This window comes from Petaurus breviceps, unplaced genomic scaffold (genome assembly GCF_028583685.1).
Source record: "Petaurus breviceps papuanus isolate PSGF00001 unplaced genomic scaffold, PetGlider_PUasm1.0 208, whole genome shotgun sequence".
Taxonomy (NCBI): Eukaryota; Metazoa; Chordata; class Mammalia; order Diprotodontia; family Petauridae; genus Petaurus; species Petaurus breviceps.
The window spans coordinates 12,107,241-12,127,184 of record NW_027185852.1 but is presented as its reverse complement, the minus strand read 5'-3'; the positions used below and the strand labels follow the sequence as shown (position 1 = coordinate 12,127,184).

The following is a 19,944-nucleotide window of genomic DNA, read 5'->3' as shown; positions in this document are numbered from 1 at the left end:
AAGCAAGGAAAGCTCTGATGCCTTTTGTTAGTATATAATGTAAAACTAGTTAATCAGTGCACTAATTTTTAGATTTTCTATTTCTTTCTCTTTTTTTGGAGGGTAGAAGGCAGGGCAATTGGGGTTAAGTGACCTGCCCAAGGTCATGCAGCTAGTAAGTGTTAAGTGTCTGAGGCTGGATTTGAATTCAGGTCCTCCTGACTCCAGGGCCAGTGCTTTATTCACTGTGCCACCTAGCTGCCCCTAGATTTTCTATTTCTGACCCTCATTTTCTTTTTGTTTTAATAAGCTTGAAAAAAGGTCTTGTAAAAGCATTGAAAATCCTGCTCTTCCCTTAAGTTCGATGCTTCTGGGATGATAAATATGGGACAAGATGCTTCTTCAAAGCTCAAGTGACCACAGAGCAATGAAATTACCAGCATTTCTGACTCCGAAGGTCTGATGTCAGATTGATTTAAATGTCTTTTCTTCAGTCATTTCAGCCATAAATGGTCCTGCTCCATTGTTATGCACAAACAGAGGTTGTTGTTAAATAACACGTGCTGTGCCTTGCTTCTTCATTTCTTTTGATGAGTCTTTCAGCAGCTTGGTATGCAAACATTTCTGTTTTAAGGATTTTCCAGTTGTGATGCTATGTATATATACCATGTATTATAGATGTTATACATGTATGTACGTAGTATTGCAATGAGAAAAATCCTTTAAAAAACATATCCACATAGTATAGAAACTCTCCATTATTGCAGAACTGCATCTCTTCTGTAACTCCTGTCCTCTCTAGTCTCAGAGAGTTGTCTGGGCTCCTGAGCAGTGGCACGCCTTACCCAGGTTCCCCTGATATTGGATGTCAAAGGCAGGACTTGGCCTTGCTGTCTCCTGCACCAACAGTCTTATGTGATATGCACATTTCCTCCCAACCTTGGACCCAAAGTGGAAATTCTAAAGATAGTCACTCTCAGGCTTCGCAGCAAAAATATTTCACCATTTGAGTGTTCTGTGATAACTTACAGTTTTGGTCCTTCAGCTGCTACTGTCCCCTCTCCCTACAATATAGAGACAGAGAAGATTCCCTTTTGGGAACTATGACTAGTTTCCAGTACTCTTTATTTTTATGGAGTTTATTTTTAATCATAGGATATGAATTTATTTAACAAAAATAATAATAAATAGCACTAATAATGAGCACTTATATTCAGTAATTCATTAAACATTTATTAAGCCAGGCAGTGTGCTAAGTTCTGGGAATACAATTAAAAAAAGAAAGGCAAATCCCTGCCCTCAAGGAGCTTACAGTTTAGTGGAGAGGGAGACAACACACAGAAGGAAGCTGGGAAGGGGGTGGGGAGGACTTCAGTGCATCTTGTTCCATGGAGTTTAAACCCAGCAGAGCTGCTGATGGAAAATACCATATAGAAAGCCTACTGTGTGCCACGTGCTGGGCTAAGCCCTTACCCCTCACTATCTCCTTGGATCCTCATAACAACCCTGGGAATCATCATCCCCATTGTACAGATGAAGAAACTAAGATAAACAGATAATTTATTTCTTCAGAAATTTTGAACAAGAATTGAAGATGGCAGCTGGGTGGCCCAGTGGATAGAGCACTAGCCCTGGAATCCTGAAGACCTGCGTTCAAAACCACCTTCAGATGCTGATAAGCTGGGTGGCCCTGGCTAGCTCTGGCTGTCCCCACTTCCCCATCTGTTAAATGGAAATAATAATATCTCCGTCCCCAGTCTTTGTGAGGCGACAGTGAGGTGGTCATTGTGCACATTGTGACTGTCATCCACAACGGTCACATGCACTAAGGCTGTAAACGAAGGGGGATTGTTCTTTTATTTACCATTCACATCAGCAGGTGTGAGGCTGTGGCCCTGGATCAAGTCGGACAGACGCCCGTCCTCTGGTTTAAGACTGTGAGGACACAGTCACCACAGGCCTCCTTCCACCCTGCGTCATGGCCTACTTCAGTGCTGTTTTTAGGTCTGAAAATCCGGGGTGGGATGGGCAGGGTTGAGTGTTGAAAAAAATGTCGTTGGGGGGCATCAGGGCCAGTTTGCTAGCTTGCAGCCGCTGGAGAAAAACGCTCATTTGTTGTTGTTTACAGGAATTTAAGGGATTTTGTTTGTTTTAGGATCATTATCTCCTTGGTTGTCTGTGGATACTGCTTTGTATCTTCTCAAGGAAAATGAAGGTCAAGCGAATCTACAGCTTGTGTGCTTCACCGAATCACGGAATAGAGAAGTACCTATTTTTCTTCACATTTCTAATGTTAATGTTTAAAATGCCGTGTGGATGCCGTGAGGGAAGCTTCGGTGGGAGGCAGAGAGCGCATATTCTGTGCCTGCTGCGAACCCTCAGATTGTTCGTTGGGAATTTGTCAGAGGCTGAGCGAGACCCAAGAGCACGGCCAGGAGACCTGAGCTGTGGCTCCAGATGTGCCTCTTGGACCAGATCTGGGGCCATAGACAAGTCACAGACCTCCCTGTGCCTCAGTTTCTTCACTTGTTAAAGTGAGGATTTGGATCCATGGCTCCCAAGATCTTAAACTCCAGAATTCAGTTCAGCAAACATTGAGTTCTCATGGTATACAGGGGGCTGTGCAAGGCACTCAGAGAGGTAAAAATCAGTCGCTTCCCACAAAGAGTTGATGTTCTAATGGAGGAAACATCAAGGACACAGATAGATAAATGCAAAATGACTTTTGCTGGGGATAGCACTAGTGAGTTGTATCTGAGACAGCCCTGGAGCTGAGCCTTCAGGGAAACTGAGGCTTCTGAAAACTGGCCTGAAACGTGGGCTGGGAGAGGAGGTAAGAGCCAGAGCTCAAGGGGCTCCACGTACCATGGGAGCCCTGCACCTTGTAGGATAGGCACTGTAGCTGTCCCCTTCTACGGTTGGAGAAACTGAGGCTTGGATCCAGTGATTTGCCTGGCATTGCCTCCCAAGTCCAGGGCTCTCTCTCCCCTACACGCCGCCGTGTTTTTGATGTGACCTCTTCAATGGCAGCAGCCCCGCAATGTCTTTAGTTATGGTTTTTAGCATAGTTGAGGGACTTAGCATCATGCCAGACCTATCTCGGTATTTAATGAATTATTATTGAATAGAAGTAAAGATTCTCTGTGGAACATCCCGTGAACCAGGAGCCTCTTTTTTTATTTTTTAGCCTTTGCCCTTTCAGTCTCCTAGGGACCTAATCTAATATTGTTATATTAGATTGTGTTATGAAATTTTAATCAGTATGAATCTTGTTCACTACAGCAGCAGCACTAGAATATTCTCACATGGACAAAGTTTAGGGTTTTCATGGGAAAATGATTGATAATAGTGGATTTTTTTCTAAATGAAAGCATCTAAAAATTTGGAAGTGTTAGCTCAACTGTTTTTCTCAATTATCTGACTAAAACAGAGAAAAAATATTATGTTCACTTTTTGAGGCTTGATTTATATTTGCAGGGTTCAAAAACATATTGATACGACAAAACGGTTTTTTCAAAATCTCTGTTTTACCCATAGAATTGTTCTGATTTTTTCTAATTATATATTTACTCAGCGGCCAAATATGTGAGGCAGATACATGAATGTGGCCATTTATTTTATGAGAACTACAAAATACATCTGCTACATACCAGAAATAATACTATTCAAGGACTTACTGCAGTCTCATATTTAATCTTTATATAGGCCCAACGACAGACAAATATTTCCCTGATGTAATGTTATATAAAAGTCTTTATTGTAGGCCTCCTAACAGACAAGTGTAGTTATAGGCAAGGAAATATTAAATGACAGAAGTTAATGTTTTGACCAAACTCTTCTTCAGAGCTGACTACCAAGTTAAGTTCCAGATAAAGCATTGTCCAAAACAATAGCTTTTCCCATTTTGTTTTAGGTAAAATGACTTTCATATGAGATTGCCTCTCTGTAAAATGTTAGTCTATCAGAAAGCCTGTAATAAAGTTTGAATGAGATTCTGCTTGCCCTTTTATTATACACATTTCTGTTTGTGTGAAGGAGGTATAATTTGTCATATTTACAAAGGGTTTTTTTTTTGTTTCAGTTTCAGAATTACTTTCTTTAAAGAGAGTTTAGTAACTGTAAAAGTTGAGTTTTTTTTTCCCTCTTTGCCTTCCATGGTGACATTCAGGACTGGGTACAGAGGACAGCCATGGGAAGATAGATAGAGCTCAAGGAACAGTGACACCCCTCCCCCCCCCCAGCCTTTTCTTCCATGGCTGGCTGCCCATAAACTGCCGTCTGTGTAGACTTGACCCATCTTTATTTGTCTGAATGACCCTGGTAGTGCTGAAAATAAGAATCCTCACTAAAATGATGTTGGACTTACTGTCTCTGTGAGAGAGGCTGGGCAGAGTCAGAGTCAGGGCTTACCTCAGGACTCAGGCTTCCTTTATTTTGGGTGTGAGAACATATCTATGGTCTCACAAAACTGGAAGAAACCTCAGCTCTGCAAATGGGGCAGCACTCGACTTCTCCAGGCCTTCGTAGGTGGTTCAGAGGAGAGCACATTGGCCTGAAGACCTGAGGTCAGCTGTGACCTCAAACACCTGCTCACTTGTGTGACTCTTGACAAACTACCTGATGTCTTTCTGCTTCAGTTTTCTCTGCTGTAAAATACCTTCCAGGGCTGCTAGGGAGCATCAGATGAGATTATACGTGTAAGGCTCATAGTGCAGGTGGAGGACAGATGGCTCTGTGCTTGGCCATTGTACCGCCCCAGAACCCAGGCCCTAACACTGACTCCCTGTGTGAGGGGACCCCAGCCCCTTCCCCTCAGAAGATGCCTTCAGCTCCGTGGAGAGCCCTGGAGGCCCAGCTCCCCTCTCGCAGGTCAGTGCCTCTTTTGTTGAGATTGTTTAAAAACTGACTATACAAATAAACCACAGCCTTGCTCTTGCTTTGCTGTTCAGGCCCAGGGGAAGGAAACCTGGAGGAGAAGAGCTGCACCTTTTGGTGGAACCACCATCATGGGAGCTTTCCAGGCTCAAAAAAGAGATGGTCTGTCTGTGAGAAGTCAGGCTATGTCGAGTGAGAGAACCAGAGACAAAGCTACAAACCAGAATGCCAGTTTAGTCATTCACAGCGGTGGAGAGCAGTGGTGAGGTGGTCAGAGCCAGTGACCTGCGGGAGGTACACATAGGCTGTCTGGGACCATGAGCCCCATGCAGCTCCTAGAGACACCGTGTAAGACCTCCAGGCCGGCCGTGAGGGGTAGCTCATAGCTCCTGGAGTACTCAACGCCCTGTTCTGAGCATGACTCACTCGGGATCTTGAAGGCAGTCCCCACAATGCCCAGCTCCAGCACAAAGCCCCCAAAAAGTGTGGGCAGTTATGATCTGGGTGTCTGTTGTCTGAGGACCAGCCTTGACAAAATCAGAGAGGCCTTCCCCAGAGGGGCTGATGAAGGTCATTGAATCCAGTGGAGAGGACTTGATAGAGAACAGAGCACTACAGACACAACAGCCACTAGATGTGCTTGTTCTTTGGGCCATAGCAATTCTTGGTAACTGTCCCTTCAGTCATCATTGTCTTTACTGTCCATAGTGATGAAATCACGAAGCTTAGGAACCTGTGACCTGGGCTTGATTCTGCCTTTGCCACTATGCCCTCCTATGTGTCCTTGGGCAAGTCACTCTCCAGCCTGGGCCCCAGTTTCCTCAAATGTAAAATGAGGGACTTGGGCTTCATGACTTCTAAGGTCTAATTAATTCTAATTCTGTTATCTTATGGAGTCATAGGTCCCTAAGAGTGGTAAATATTGGTTTTAAGCAAACCTCAAGTTAATATTTGTAAAGACTTGAAAAGTTCCCTTTTATTCTTTTGAGAATAGATGTATGGATGGAGTGGCGAATTGGGATCAGGACTTTATTATTTAATTCCTTTCACAACTGGCTGTTGGCTGAAGAAGGAGAAAAAACACATAACAGAGGAAGCCAAGCTTGTGTGCAGAGGTGAAAAGGGAGACTTGTTTCTTACAAAGAAATTTAGGTAAGCTCGGTTTCCAAGAGGACCGTAGCCCCTTTCTGTTAACTCGACCAAGAAGGCAGCTTGCCCATGCATGGCGGTGCCCAGCGTTGCCACGTGGGCCTTCCCTCCTGTGGGACAGTCTGTGACACCCCCCTCCCCCCGTGCTTGCCTCTCCACTGGCCTGCCAGGAAGCCTGGCTCCAGAGCCAGAGACATTTGCCCCCATCTCTGGACAGATCCTGCATGTGCACATGCCCCTTCCTCCTTTAGGGGTCATGTCTTTCTAGTTGCACTAGTGTCTTTTACACGCTGCTCTGGATGACTCTTTTTGTGATGTGGTTTGGCCTGGTCAGAGCTACTATGCATCTCTCCATTTCCCTTTGGGCAATTTTCAATTCCCATTCTTAAGACACTGGAAGATTCCAGGACTTGGAGCCCCAACCATCCCTGGAAGATAATGGTGTTAAATAGCTGGGCCTGTGTTTCAAGGAGAAGCTCGGGGTCATTAAAAGAATCAGGCAGTTTTTTTCCAAAGGCAACCGAGGCCTCTCTCCCTCCTGTTTTTGTACCTTTAAGCATTGCTAGGTAATAGACCCATTTTTAAATATTAAATGCTATATTAATGCTCTTTTTTTTGCCCATAACTATCCCTTCCCAACGATCCTACCCACACTCTTCCCTTGTAACAAATAAGCAGAAATAGGCAGACACACCAGCTCATTGACCACATCTGGGAATGCTTGCCTTATTCTCCACCTCCCCCCCTTCCCCAGCCACCGTGTTCCTGCCTGTCTGTCATGAGAGGGACCATGCTTCCCCACTCAGTCTTCACAAGTCCTTCCTCTCTAGCTGGAGTGGAGCTTGGAGGCCTCTTGTCCTTGTTGCCTTTCTGTCATCAGTATCATCACTCACCTCACTCCACAGATGTCCATCTGAGCCTCCCCAGATGCTAGGAACTCCAGTGTTCCTCATTTCTTTGGGTGCAGCAATATCCTGCTACTTCACCTATTTCTGGCTTCTCTAGTAACCTCCAGCAAAGCACTTCTAGCCATAGACTGGCCAGCACCCTTTCTGCCCAAGACCATCACTGCCCCAGACACAGAGTGCGAGATAGGTTTAACTGTCTCTGTAGTAGCCAGTGACCGAAGCCAGCTGGAGATGCCATTCCTCTCCAGGTTAGCCCAGCCGCTGAACAGAGAGGCTCTGGGCACTGGGATGGGTGTCTGATTCAACAGATGGATCTCTAACAACATTCCAAAGCCATTTAAAAAAATGTTGTCTTCTTTTCTTTTCTTTTTTAAAATTCTCCTTTCCTGTAGCACTGATAAATGTGTTAGCTGTAGTTTTAACCAAGCTGACCTTAACACTCCTCAGCTGGTAAATGTCTGGGTAGCCGAGATGCGTCTGCTCTCCTAGGTGCCTCCTTCTAGTTCTGGGGCTTCTGAGTCTCGGTTTGTGTGAATGGACAAAATGTGTAGCTGATGCAAACAGCTTGGAAACTGGCTGTAAACCGTAAGGTGTCCTGCTGTGAGTTTTCCTTTTACCAATGCACTTTTCAGTTTGTTTCGTAGAGATAAGAAATTATGCCGCCCTTTTTTTTTCTTTTTGTCTATTTGCTTTAGATCAGCTTTATCAGACATATTTGATATAATTGATTTAGATGGAAATGGGCTTATTAGCCTTGATGAATATAACTTTTTTGAACTGAGGACAAGTGGCGAGAAATGTGATGAAGATGCCTGGGCTATCTGCAAAGGTAAATACACTTTTTCCTTCTTAAAATAGGATGTCAATATAAATAAAACCAGCAAGTCATTTTCCCTCATTGTTCCAAAGTGACATGACAAGTCTAAAATTGGTCAAAAGATCATTTTTGTTCTTTATCCAGTCATGGGCTAGGAATGTCTTAAAAAGTTTTGGTTTATTATTTTTCTTAGTCTTGTGGTGTAGACTGGAAGAGGTTAAAGAGCTGCTTTTGGCAGGCCCAGTATTTAGGCCTCTGTTTTAATGTATAAACTAACCAGTAAGCATTTATTTTACTATTTCTACCCAAGTGTGTTGGGTTTGAAGATACAAAGCAGAAGGGAAACAGATCCTGCCTTCTTGTGGTTTACATTCCATCAGAGGAGAATACGTGGATGGGGAGTAGCTGTGTGAAGAACAAACACAAACTAAATGTAAGAGTTTGATAGTGTGCTTCAGAGGCTCAGAAAAGGCATCCTGTGGCTGGTAGGGCCAGAGCTGAATCTTGTTAGAAGTTACGAATACTCCAGGTAATGGTGAGGAGGGAATGTGTCCTAGGCCCAGGCTCCCAGACAGGTGATGGAAGGAGGTAGAGTGCCAGCCAGGTGTAAAGAAATGAGAGAAAACCAATTTGACTGGACACCGGAACGGGGGAAGGGGAGCCTGGAAAGATAGGCTGGACCAGCTTATGAAACATTTTAACAACCAGCATGAGGACATGATAGTTCCCTAGAGTAGTTAATAAGTCAGTCAGTCACAAGACGTGTAGTAAGCACCTCCAAAGTACCAGGTCCTGGGGATGAAAGGAAGGCAGAAGCAGCTCCTGTCCTCTAGGAGCTCACCCTCTGTGGGAGAGACAGCTTGTACATTACCAGGTTCCTGGAGATCTTGGCAGAGCAAATGGGAGGCAGTATGAGAGGAGAAGGCCCTGGCAGCTGGAGGGGCCCTGGAGGGGCCCTGCACAAGGGAAAGGTGAGCTGAGGTTTGAAGGGAGCCAAATTGAGGCAAAGCTTCCAGGCAGGCGAGTGGGCCTATCTGAGACCCAGAGACAGAGGAGGAGTGGTCTGAGGGACTGTGGATGAGCCAGTGCAACAGAATCCTGGAGAAATGAAGGAGCCGTGGGAAGGGGAGATGGGACTGGCTATGAAGAATGCATTGCCAAACAGAAATGTCAATGTTTGATCTTGGTGGTAATGAACCTGTGCTTGAGGAAAATCACTTTGGCAACTGAATAAAGGATGAATTGGAATTGGGAGAGGCTTGGGGGCAACCAGTTAGAAGCCCATTTAAATAGTCTGGGCAAGAAGAGAAGGGTCTGAGCTGAGTGTTATGGCTGTGTGAGTGGAGAGAGGGGAATCATATACAAAGAAACTGTGAAGGTAGAAAAGGTCAGATTTAGTAAAAAATTGAATATATGTGGTGAGTGAGAAGGAGGACTACAGGAAAAGGCTATGATTATGGACCAGCCAGCTGGAAGGCTGGCAATCTCCTCAGCAGAAAGGAGGGGGCTTGGCACAGTGGAAGCTTTGGGCTGGCAGGGATGATGAGCTCTGCTTTAGACCTGGTGAGTTTCAAATGTGTCTAGAAAATCTATTTTAAAGGACTCACCAGGTAGTTGGTGATGTCAGACCTGGTGCTCAGAAGAGATGATTGGGCTGTGTCGCTGCTTAGAGCTGATCGCTAAATCCATAGGTGCTAATGAGACCAGCCAGTGGGGAAGTGTAGCGTGGCCTGTGTCATGGACTCCTGGCAGTCTCCTGAAGCTTTGGCCACCTCCATTTCTTAAATGCATAAAGTAAAAATACAGAGGATTACAGCAGAAACCAATTATCTAAAAATGCAGTTATCAGAATGTTCTTTAAAACAAATTCACGGACCTCAGGTTAAGAACCCCTAGTGAAAAGAGCTCATGTCATGCTAGATTGGTTAAAAGAGTAAAAGGTGTTTATCAAGGAGACTAAAAATACTGAAAGGGGGAGGGGCCCAGGAGCTGCCTCTGAGGAAGGACAGTATTCCATGCAGAGTTTGTGGGGAAGCTGCTATGTTCCCCATACATCTGTTGGCCTTGCTTTTCGGTGTCTTCTTTGTAAATTTATAAATGCCAATTATACTGTTCAGAAACAAACATTTATATCCTAAAGGTTTATATAAATATTTGAAAAAATAGTTAAATCATACAGCGCTTCTTTTTCCCTAAACCAGATAATTTTGATACAAAGAAGAATGAACTAACAAGGCAGGGATTTCTGGATCTCAATCTAATGGAAGCCAATGATGGAGAAGGAGATCCGAGTGACCTCTGGGTGACTCTGCGCTCTATGGGGTACAACAAAGCCCTGGAAATGGTAGAGGTAAAAAGCATTTGCATATTGCCTGGGTTTTTAATTCACAGCCTTTGTTCTTTTCACCTGCAAAGCCAGTAACCTGCTAGATGAATTTTTCATGTAGGGCATGAATTTCAGACCAAGTTCCCAGACTCTTTCATCCAATCCCTGTCCTCATGAATCTTGACTAAATTTGCATTCTTGTTTCTCCTGCCTTTAATTAGTCTTACACAAAATTTGGTTGTTGCCAATATTTTAAGAGCACAGAAGACTAGAAGCCACCTCAGAGCTGGACATGAAAAGCGGACAGCTCCATGACTTCGTAGTGTGTTTAGAAGGTCTAGGCAGAAATAGTTATTTAAGTTGCTAACACATTTCTGTAAAGACACTGTGTGTAGTCTCTTCTTATCCCCCCAGAATGTGATCTGTGACTCTAGTACAGGAAGGAAGAATGATCCCTTTAAAAAGATGAGAATGCTGGTATTTCATAACCTGATGCACACAGTGATTCATAGCAAATCAAAAAGGGTAAGCTATTAATGAGGGCTTTCTGTTTCAATGCCAAGTTGGCCCACTCTGGCCAGGACCTAGATCAGAGCAAGTGTGTGTGCCTTCTTGAGCTGGGAACGTGAATTTGTAGGATTAGCACTGATCTTAACTCATTTGGGGCTTGAATCATATTAGCCCTTGGTTACAGTCCTATTTGGAAGCCACTTAAAACAGGAAAGTCAGTCCAGACATTTTTCACCAAAGTGGCAATGACTGTTGACATACAGAATTCAAAGTCAAATGGGGACTGAATAACCATTTAGTCCAACTCCAACCAGAAACATCTGACGGGTGGCCACTGGTTTTTGCTTAAAGATCTCGGATTGTGGGGAAGCCATTCACTCTCGAGGCAACCCATTCCACTTTCAGATAGCTCCAATTCTTAGGAAGTTTTTCCTTACGTAAAGCAAATATACAGATTTAGTGAATATCTGCCCATTTCTCCTGGTTCTGACCTTTAATGACAAGCAAAAAAATTGATAGCCCTTCAAATTCTTGGAGGAAGCTACCATGCTCCCCATTCTCCCCTCCCCACCCCCCCCCATTACACACACACACGACTTTTATTTTCCATGATCAGTATCTCCAATTCCTTCAGCTGATCCTCTGTGACATACAGTCCAGGCCTTCCACCTCCTCCGGATGACACTGCTTATCTAGGTCCTTCCTAAAATGTGCTGCTGTCCGTAGTTGTGGGATGGCCAGTGGGACCATCCCCTCCCTGTACCAGCAGCTGGACCCTCCTCATGCTTCCTTGGCTACTCCGTCTCACTGCTGACTCGGCTCCTGTTGAGTGTGTGGTCCCCCCAAGCCCCCAGAGCTTCTTCAGACAGAGTGCTCTTTGGACAGGCCTCACCCATCTCAAACTGAGGAAGTCAATTTTTAACCTGCAGGTTAGACTTCATATTTGCTCAGTGTATGAAGTAACACTTCCTATTTCTTTTTCATGTTATTTCTCTTGAGTTTACATGGCCTTCCCCTACAAACATGCCCCACCTTCCTCCCCTCTCATCCCTTTCAACAAAGAATTAAAGAGAAAGGGGAAGAGGCAGCTCAGTAGACCACTGTCCATGCCCCCAGACTGACAGTCCTTCTTCAGAGGTTCTGTGTTGGTGTTTTGGCCGGCTCTTCATGGTTCTGTGGGCCTTGCTCTGCCCCAGGTCCCATCTTTGGCGTCTCTGAATTCTTCAGCCCTGCTTGTGCACTCTGAGTGCTGCCACTCTGAGTGTCTGGTTTGATGCGGCGCCTTGCAGTCCGTAGAATGGAGAGCCAGGGTGGGTCCAAGAAGAGAACACTGGAGTCACTTGGCTTTAGTCCTAGGTCCTGACTGCCCTCCACAAGAGCAGGGCTCGACCAGTGAGGGGGCCTGCACCCCAAGCCTTCACTACTTTCATATCTTCTCATCTGTGCCTGTGTGCTGGATGTCAGCCTTATTGATTTGCATTTTCCTCATTATTTGTGATTTGGTGCATCTTTTTATTTTTTTAAATTATCTGTAATTATTCTTTTGAGAACTGTTTGTTCATATTTGTGTTTTGTTTTGATGATTACTGTTTTGTAATACTGCTAGACCACCTTCCTTGATTCTTTTAAAATTCTCAACCTTTTGTTCTTCCAGATGAATTTTGTTTTTTTTTTCCTAGCTCTATAAAGTAATTCAAATAGAATTGTCATTTTTATTGTATTGGCTCAGCCTACCCTGGAGCAATGAGTATTTCTCCCATTGTTTAGATCTGTCTTCATTTGTGTGGGTTTGTCTGGCAGGTAGACATCCGAGTGTTTTACATTGTCTGCAGCTATTTTAGAAGAAATCTCTCTTCCCGCTGGGCTTTGTTGGGAATGTGTAGAAAGGCTGATGGTTTATGTAGGTTATTTCCATATCCTGCACTTTCTAAAACTGTAGATGGTTTCAGCTGGTTTTCAGCCGGTTCTCTAGGGCTCCCCAGGTGTCCCAGCCTTCACCTGCAGAGTCTTGCTTCCTTATTGCCTGTTCTTATCCCATTCTTTTCCTTGTCTTGTTGCTGTAGCTGTAGCGTTTCTAGCACAGTATTAAAGGTGTCAGTGAGAATGGGCATCCTTCCTGCACCCCTGGTCTCATGGCTGCTCAGAGGACTTTTCTGAAACATGAGACCGACCATGTCAGTGAACTCCAGTGCTCCCCATTACCTCCAGGAGCAAATGGAAATGGTGACAGTAGCTAGAGTTCATTAAGTACCTACCACACTCCACACTGTATAAATATCATCTCCTAGGATCCTCCCCATAAGGCTGTGGAGCAGGTGCTGTAATGATCTCTGTGCACATTTGAACTGAGGCAAACAGATGAAGTGACTTGTCCAGGGTCACACAGCTAGCAATGGCTGAGGCTGGTTTTGAACTGAGGGCTTCCAGACTCTGCCGTAGTGCCCCCCACTTGCCTTTGTATAAAGCCCTCTGCTTGGCATTTAGAGCCTTTCACAACTTGGCCCTTTCTTGCCAGTCTGATTCCCATATATTTCACTCCTAATCGATGCACACACTGAATGGTCCAGCTTCCTGGCCCACGCTCTAGGCTTCAGGGGCACACTCTCCTTCTGGGCCTGCCCACCTCCATCTCCCTGTGTCCTCGGCTTCCTTATAGAGTTAGCTGAGATGCTGCCTGCGCCCTCCCTCTCAGGCTGCCTCCCCCCAGGCCATGTTTCCATGTTATCTCCACTAGACGGGGCCTGGTTTTCTGCCTCTCTCTGTATGCCCAGCGGGCAGCGCCTGGCACACAAGTGCTTCATAGATGCTTGCTATTTGTTAACATAGTTTCTCATTTCTGTTTTTTATGAAGCTGTCCTGATAGTGATAACAACCTCCCCCTCTAGCTTTTCATTAGTTATCCTTTTAATAATAATTCGGGAGTTTCATAGTCCATGTGCTGCCGACCTTGGTTGTGGCCGCCTCAGCAATGATACGAAATGTGTTGGATTAACAGTTCTCAATTTGGAGGTTGAAGAGTCCTGGATTCAGATCCTGCCTCTCTCCCCTCTCTCCCTCACTGAGCCAGGTGACCACATCTCTGCATCTGTTTCCCTATCTGTAAATTAGAGAAACGAAGCTTAGCCCCTTCCCTTGACCTTGTCTCCTGCCTTCCCTGTGACTGTGGAGGGCATCACCATCCTCCCAGTCCTCAGGCTCTCAACCTAGGAGTCATGCTGGGTGCCTCACTCCTTACCCGTATATAAGCTGGTGCCGAGGCCTGCCGACTTCCCCTTTGTCACGTCTCTGCCCTGACATGGCCCCCACCCTGGGACAGGTCCTCGTCACCCTGTACCTGGACTGCTGTTGCTGGAGGCCTGCTGCCTCCAGTCTTTCCCCACTCTGGTCCCTCTTCCATCAGCTGCAAAAGGGGTTTTCCTAGAGCCTAGGTCTGACCATGTCACCCCCGCCTCACAAACTCCACTGGCTCCCTCTTGCCCCCAGGATCAAATGCAAAATGCACTTCCCAGCCCCTCAAAGCCTGTCCTTTCCCCCCTCCCCAAGATGGCATGTAATCTGATATAGGCTCTACATATACATTCACATTAAACAGATTTCCACTTTAGTCAGACCACAAATTTTAAAATAGAAAATTTAACAGGAATTTGTATTTAAGCTCTGTGTGAATAAAACCATCTTTTTAAAGTATCTGAAATCATTGTTGAAAAGGTACCTTAAGTTGTTCCCATAGGTAGGGATTGTTCACTCCCCCCCCCAGTTTTATCAGAGACTACAGCTGCTCACGCCCTGCTGGTCCATTTGGGCTTCCCCTTGCTTTCCTTTATACAGCCAGAGCAGGACTCTGGAGAGAGCTGTTAGCAACAGCCGAGAACTCGATGTTCTGGACTCTTGGCCAAGATCAGCGAGGGTTTGTTTCCCGGAAGGCCAGCCTCTCACAGCCTCCTCGACTGGCATCCTTGTAGCTGATTTAAGATTGTAAAAGACAATGTCATAGGACCTTAAGGGAGCAAGGATGGTGGGGAAGAGAAGCTGTCCAATGTCAGCATCCTTTAGCTTCTGCTCTTCTCTTGTCTCTGTAATTCTCAAATTAACCACATGGACCCTTTAAAAAAGTCAGAGATCCGAGGCTCGTAGTGCTCCAGCTCATTCATGTTTCCTTGGAAAGCTGAACTAGCCCAATTCAAACCAGCCTTAACGAAGCCCCTGCTGTGCCCTGGGGATGGAAAAGGACACGGTCCTTCTCTTTAAGGAGTTTGTTTTCAGAGAGAGAAAGACAGGAACACACCCTAAAAACCAGCATGAGAAGAAAAAGCAAAATAATTTTCATGGATAAAGTGAAGCAAGTGCAGTGATGTGTTCTGTCCCAGAACACAGAAGGCAGGAATGTCCCATAATAGTGAGTTTTTCTCCTCTGCAGGCATGCCCATTCATCATTGACATATATGCTGAGAAATGCCGGCCCAGAATCAAAGCTGTTTGCTTGGGATCCGGAGGCCGGCCCTTTGAAAAAGCCATTTGCAAGTCTGTCATTAACAAAGGCGATGCCAAAACCCTGGACAGCCATGAGAGTGTCTTTTTACACACCTATAAAAGTGACTTCCGGATAACATCAGTTCTTGAAAATAAGGTATTGATTAGGACTTGGCTAGCTCTGTCTGTAAACCCTATTCCGTATGTATTAATGCTGTCTTGTTTTCTTTCTGTGATTGGCAAAAGAAACTTTTCTGTTATATCAGTATTTCTAAAAAATATTCAGGAAAGCTGATTTTCCCTTTTCTAGTTCTATGGGATTCATAATTTAGAGCACAGTTATTCTAGAGGAGCTCTGAAGTCCTTGTTATTTAAATTTTTTATTCAAAAAACCTTATGAAATTGAAGAGAGGAAGAAAAGTGTGGATTTGCAACTTTCCTTGATAGTTAAATTAATATAAATTTCAGTTTGGCACAAACAACAGAATCATTCAGATAGATTGAGAGACAGGTTTCTAGAAGTTACTCAAGTCACCATAAAGGTAAAAGGTGACCTTAAGGTTACCATGTTCCCAGGAGAGTGCTTAGCTTTTTCAGCTGCCAGCTCCCCGCTCCTAGAGCCACGGCTGGTTTAGACTTGGTCCCAGAAGGGAAGGGAGTTAGTGGTTAGGTAGGTGCCTACTATGTGCCAGGCCCTGTGCTAAATAAGCCCTTGACTAACATTGCCTCATTTGGTCAATCACTGAGCAGCCCAGGTCTATGTTCAGCCCTGAGGCTAAGACTACAAAAAGTTTGGCCCCTGCTCTCAGGGAGCCTCCAACCCTGGAGAAGGGTACATTTGTAATTATTCAGTATAGAGCACAGAGAGGGACCCTGAGGGATGCCAAGGCTATGGCCTGGATGAGGCTGGAGCCACCCCCTGCACCATGATCGCTCCTGACCCCGTTTATTCACCACATCCCAGATATGTGTGCTGTTGCCCCTCTCCTGGGACACTGTCTCCTGAGAGCCGCTGGTCCCTCTCCACTGATCATTCTTCTGCATTGTTTCTGTCACTGCTTGGGTGACTCGGGACACAGATAGGGAGAGGTCTTATCATATAGTATCTTTTTGTCTTCAATTCGTAAACTATCTGCAAGAGTAACCAGTCACCTATTTATTAAGGTCTCTAAACTAGATGCCATGGGGTGTCCAAGAGAAGAGTGAGGCCTGGCTCCTACTTTCAGAAATCCAACAGTCTCATTGGATGGTTAGCAGTTACATACTGTAATGTTAAAGTGCATTCAGATGCCAGAAACAGAAGACTTTGTGGACTGAAAGAGGCAGGGAAGTGCTCATGGAAGGAGGGATGGGCAGGATCTGGATAGAGGGCGAACAGAGCGCAGGAGACAGGGAAGGAACCGGAATGTCACTGAGGGTGCTGGGAAAGAGGAGCTAGGCCGGGGGATGGGGAAGCCTCAGGTTCTCGTGGGCATTTCCAAGTTTATGATTTACTGAAGTGTGGACTAAAAAATATTAACTTTTTTTTTTTTTGTAGTCAGAAAATAAAGCGATTATTCATGTCAACAATGAGCTAAGTAAAAACTGTGTCAATAACAGAAGCCTCAACATGTTTGCTGTGGAGGTGGCACCAAAGGCTACAATGGTAATTGATGCTCCTTTCTAAGGGACACCCTCAGCTCTGTGTTGGGCCTTAGTCTTGTTGTGGTCGCAGTGAATGTGCGAATAGGAAATTATAATAATGAATGCTGCATTCCTATGGATAGTCACAGCAGGCTGCGCTACAGGGAGGAAACGTGTGACAGGCAAGGCCAGGCACTCTCCTTCTCTGTGTTCATTTATTTGTAAAATGGAGCTGAAACCTCAGCCAGCTACCACATAGGCTGGTCAGAAAGCTTGAAATAGATTAAGTAGTCATCCCTCATCTTCGTAGAACTTTTATTTACGAAACATTCCCCTCACAACAACCCTATGAAGTAAATACTACAGGTTTTGTTATGTCCCTTTTACAGATGGGAAAACTGAGGCCCGGAGGGTCATGGAAGCAGGAGGTGACAGAGCAGAGAGCTGAAATCACCTCCTCTGACCCAAAATCCGCCCCCTCCTTCCCCTGCGCTGGATAGTCTGCTCCGTCTCTTTCAGCTTTGAAGCTTGTGATTTCCAGGTTCCATGAGTAGCACCCTGGATTCATAGTAGCCAGGAGTGGAGGCCCAGCACCAGATTGAGCCCCCCCACTGTAGGGGGAGAGAGAGAGATGAGAACAGTGCTCACTGTTCTCGCTTCCCTGGCCCAGCCCACCATGTCTCCCAGTGCTTCTGCAGTCAGCCATGTAAACATTGTGCTAAGTGCTTGGGGCGAAGGAGAGACAAGCCTCTGTGTCCTCTCTCCCTTTCTCTTCCTTTCCCCCAGAGCTGAGGGCACAGCCTGATCTGTTTTGGATTGGTCATTATCATAGATTACTATGTTCCACGGCAGGGAGATCTCATCTTTACTTGTTACAGAGGACTTAGTAATGTCAGCTCACTGAAAACAACCCAAAAATAAGGTTCTGGCTGTTCTTTTGCTGCAGGTTTGTCAGCACGTGATGCCTGTGAACGAGCGACAAGAATGGGTCTATAATTGTGTATATTCCCTCGTGTCATGAGGGCCAGCTTGGACAGTGTCTCCTCTGAGACTGCCCGACCACGAAGGGCAGCTCCAGGTGACTTCTCTTCTCTGTTGACCAGTCAAGTCAGGATGAATGTAGACAGTGGTACAAACACTTCTCTGGCTACATCTCCCTTTAACTGTTGTATATTATTGATTAAAATGTGTGTGTTGTGTGTGTGTGTTACATTTAAAACTGTTGCATTCTCCTTATTTGGGGAGTAAATCCAGGGCATAATTTGCTTAATACTGCCTTCCTAATTTGTAATAAGCCTGTGTCATAGCAACACTAAATGATTTATATAAAATATCACAGCTATTTAGTGTGTCCTGCTCGATTAAAAGATATAAAGTTGTATCCTTAAAATATAAAAATATCATTAGACTAGCCACTTACATTATTTTCTAATTAGAAAAAAGACATTTAAATCAAAAGTTGATAATTTATTTTTATATTACAATAACCAGAGAGAAAAAAACGAGACTGTAAAACAGGGAATTTTTGAAATATTCAATAGGTTTACCAACTGTAATTATTGCTAACTTATCTATAGATTTGTTTAAAATTTATAAATATGCAGACACTTAAAATGTACTTCTATTCAAAATAGGTGTTGAACATATTCAACCTAGTTTAATAGGGCAGTGCCAGTCCTTGAAAAGCTGTATTTCTCAACTAGCACAGCAGAACTGTATTCCACAATCTTTCGTAATAGAATCTGAGGCCAGTAAATGTCAGCCATGAAATAAGAATACCATTATAGAACTCCAATTAGTTTTACATACAGTATGTTGCTGGTGCTTAGTTCTTGAAAGGTCATTTATTAAATTTTTGTTACACAGTTTAGATATCTGCAAAATGGGTTAAATAAATTTTTTTATTTTTATTTTTTGCTTTTTGGAGGGCAATTGAGGTTGAGTGACTTGCCCAAAGTCACACGGCTAGTAAGTGTGTCAAGTGTCGGAGGCCGGACTTGAACTCAGGTCCTCCTGACTCCAGGGCTGGTGCTCTATTCACTGCACCACCTAGCCACCCTGTTTAAATAAATTCTTAATCCTGAGCTGGGGATCAGGAGACTTGGGTCCTAGTTCTAGCTCTATAACTAACTCTTTGGGTGGCCCCAGACAAATCAGTTAGCTTCTTTTGACTTAGATTTCTACATCTGTAAAATAAAAGATGCAGCTGTTGCATAAAGAAAGGCTTTTTTAATTGACAAGAAGATATGACTTTGGGTTTTGGTGTTTTAGGATACTGTTCCAGTCTTAAGCTATACCATCAACCAGAAAGTAACACCATCCAAAACTGAGGAAAATTGTCAAAATAAAAATAAAATTATTGTGGTTTGTGAATTTTTAAAAAACAGTAAAATTAATAAATTCATCTCATAAAAGGAACAATATAAAAGCTCATTAAAAACACCTGTTCCCATAGTTTCATCTTTCATTTACTTAATATTTGTAACCTGCATAAAGAATGCAATTGGAGAATTTAAAATATACTTTATATATATATGTATATATATATATATATATCAATGTCCAACAACTTATCATTAATTAAAAAAAATTTCTGCAATGTGAGATCCATTGTAATGGATAGAGTATGCGACTTGATTTATGGATGACTTCGTACCTTCAAATATGGCCTCTGACACAATCTATGGACCATCGCAAGTCCTTTATCCGTTCTAATTCATAGGCAGCCTTCTAAAAGTACGAATTATAGAAGATTTACAACCAACATCAGTAGAGGGTGCTCCCTACCTCAACAGAATCATAGGTCTGAGGTGTAGGCATAATTGTTCTGAGGCAAAGTTTATGCAGACTACACTTCACACAGCTAACTAAATAAATGAAAAGTCCCAAGACCAAGTTGGAGGGAGTTCTAATCATCCAAATTTTTATTTCATTTCCAACTAATGTGCTATCAGATTAAAAAGATGGATTAACTACAAGGACTACAAAAGTGTTTGGAAGAAATGAAGCAAGAGATAAAAAATGAAATGAGAGTTTGGGAGGAAAAAATTTAAAGGAGAATAAATGGCTTAGAAAAGAAGATAGAAAACTTACCCAGCTAGTGAACTCCCCGAAAATATAATAGAGCAAGCAGAAGTCAGGGACTCATGATACAACAAGAAATATTAGAACAAAGACAAAAAAGATTGATTAGAAAGAAAGAAAACATGAGGTATCAACTATCAAAAACAACTGATCCAAAAAAGATGTAAAGGAGAGAGAATTTAAGAATTAGTAGATTCCCTGAA

At 43.9% G+C, this 19,944-nt stretch overlaps 1 protein-coding gene across 2 annotated transcripts in view; it reads left to right on the top strand.

Moving 5' to 3' along the window:
* Positions 1-19,282, top strand: part of LOC138165270 (EF-hand calcium-binding domain-containing protein 7-like) — a 56,334-nt gene extending 37,052 nt beyond the window's left edge. For both annotated transcript variants that reach the window (XM_069093414.1, XM_069093415.1), the window contains exons 8-14: positions 2,135-2,244; positions 5,849-6,006; positions 7,607-7,740; positions 9,930-10,078; positions 14,982-15,191; positions 16,572-16,679; positions 17,604-19,282. In XM_069093414.1, coding sequence (XP_068949515.1) covers positions 2,135-2,244; positions 5,849-6,006; positions 7,607-7,740; positions 9,930-10,078; positions 14,982-15,191; positions 16,572-16,679; positions 17,604-17,678 — 944 coding nt within the window. In that variant the 3' untranslated portion in view covers positions 17,679-19,282. The remainder of the gene's footprint in view (positions 1-2,134; positions 2,245-5,848; positions 6,007-7,606; positions 7,741-9,929; positions 10,079-14,981; positions 15,192-16,571; positions 16,680-17,603) is intronic.
* The last annotated feature ends 662 nt before the right edge of the window (positions 19,283-19,944 follow it).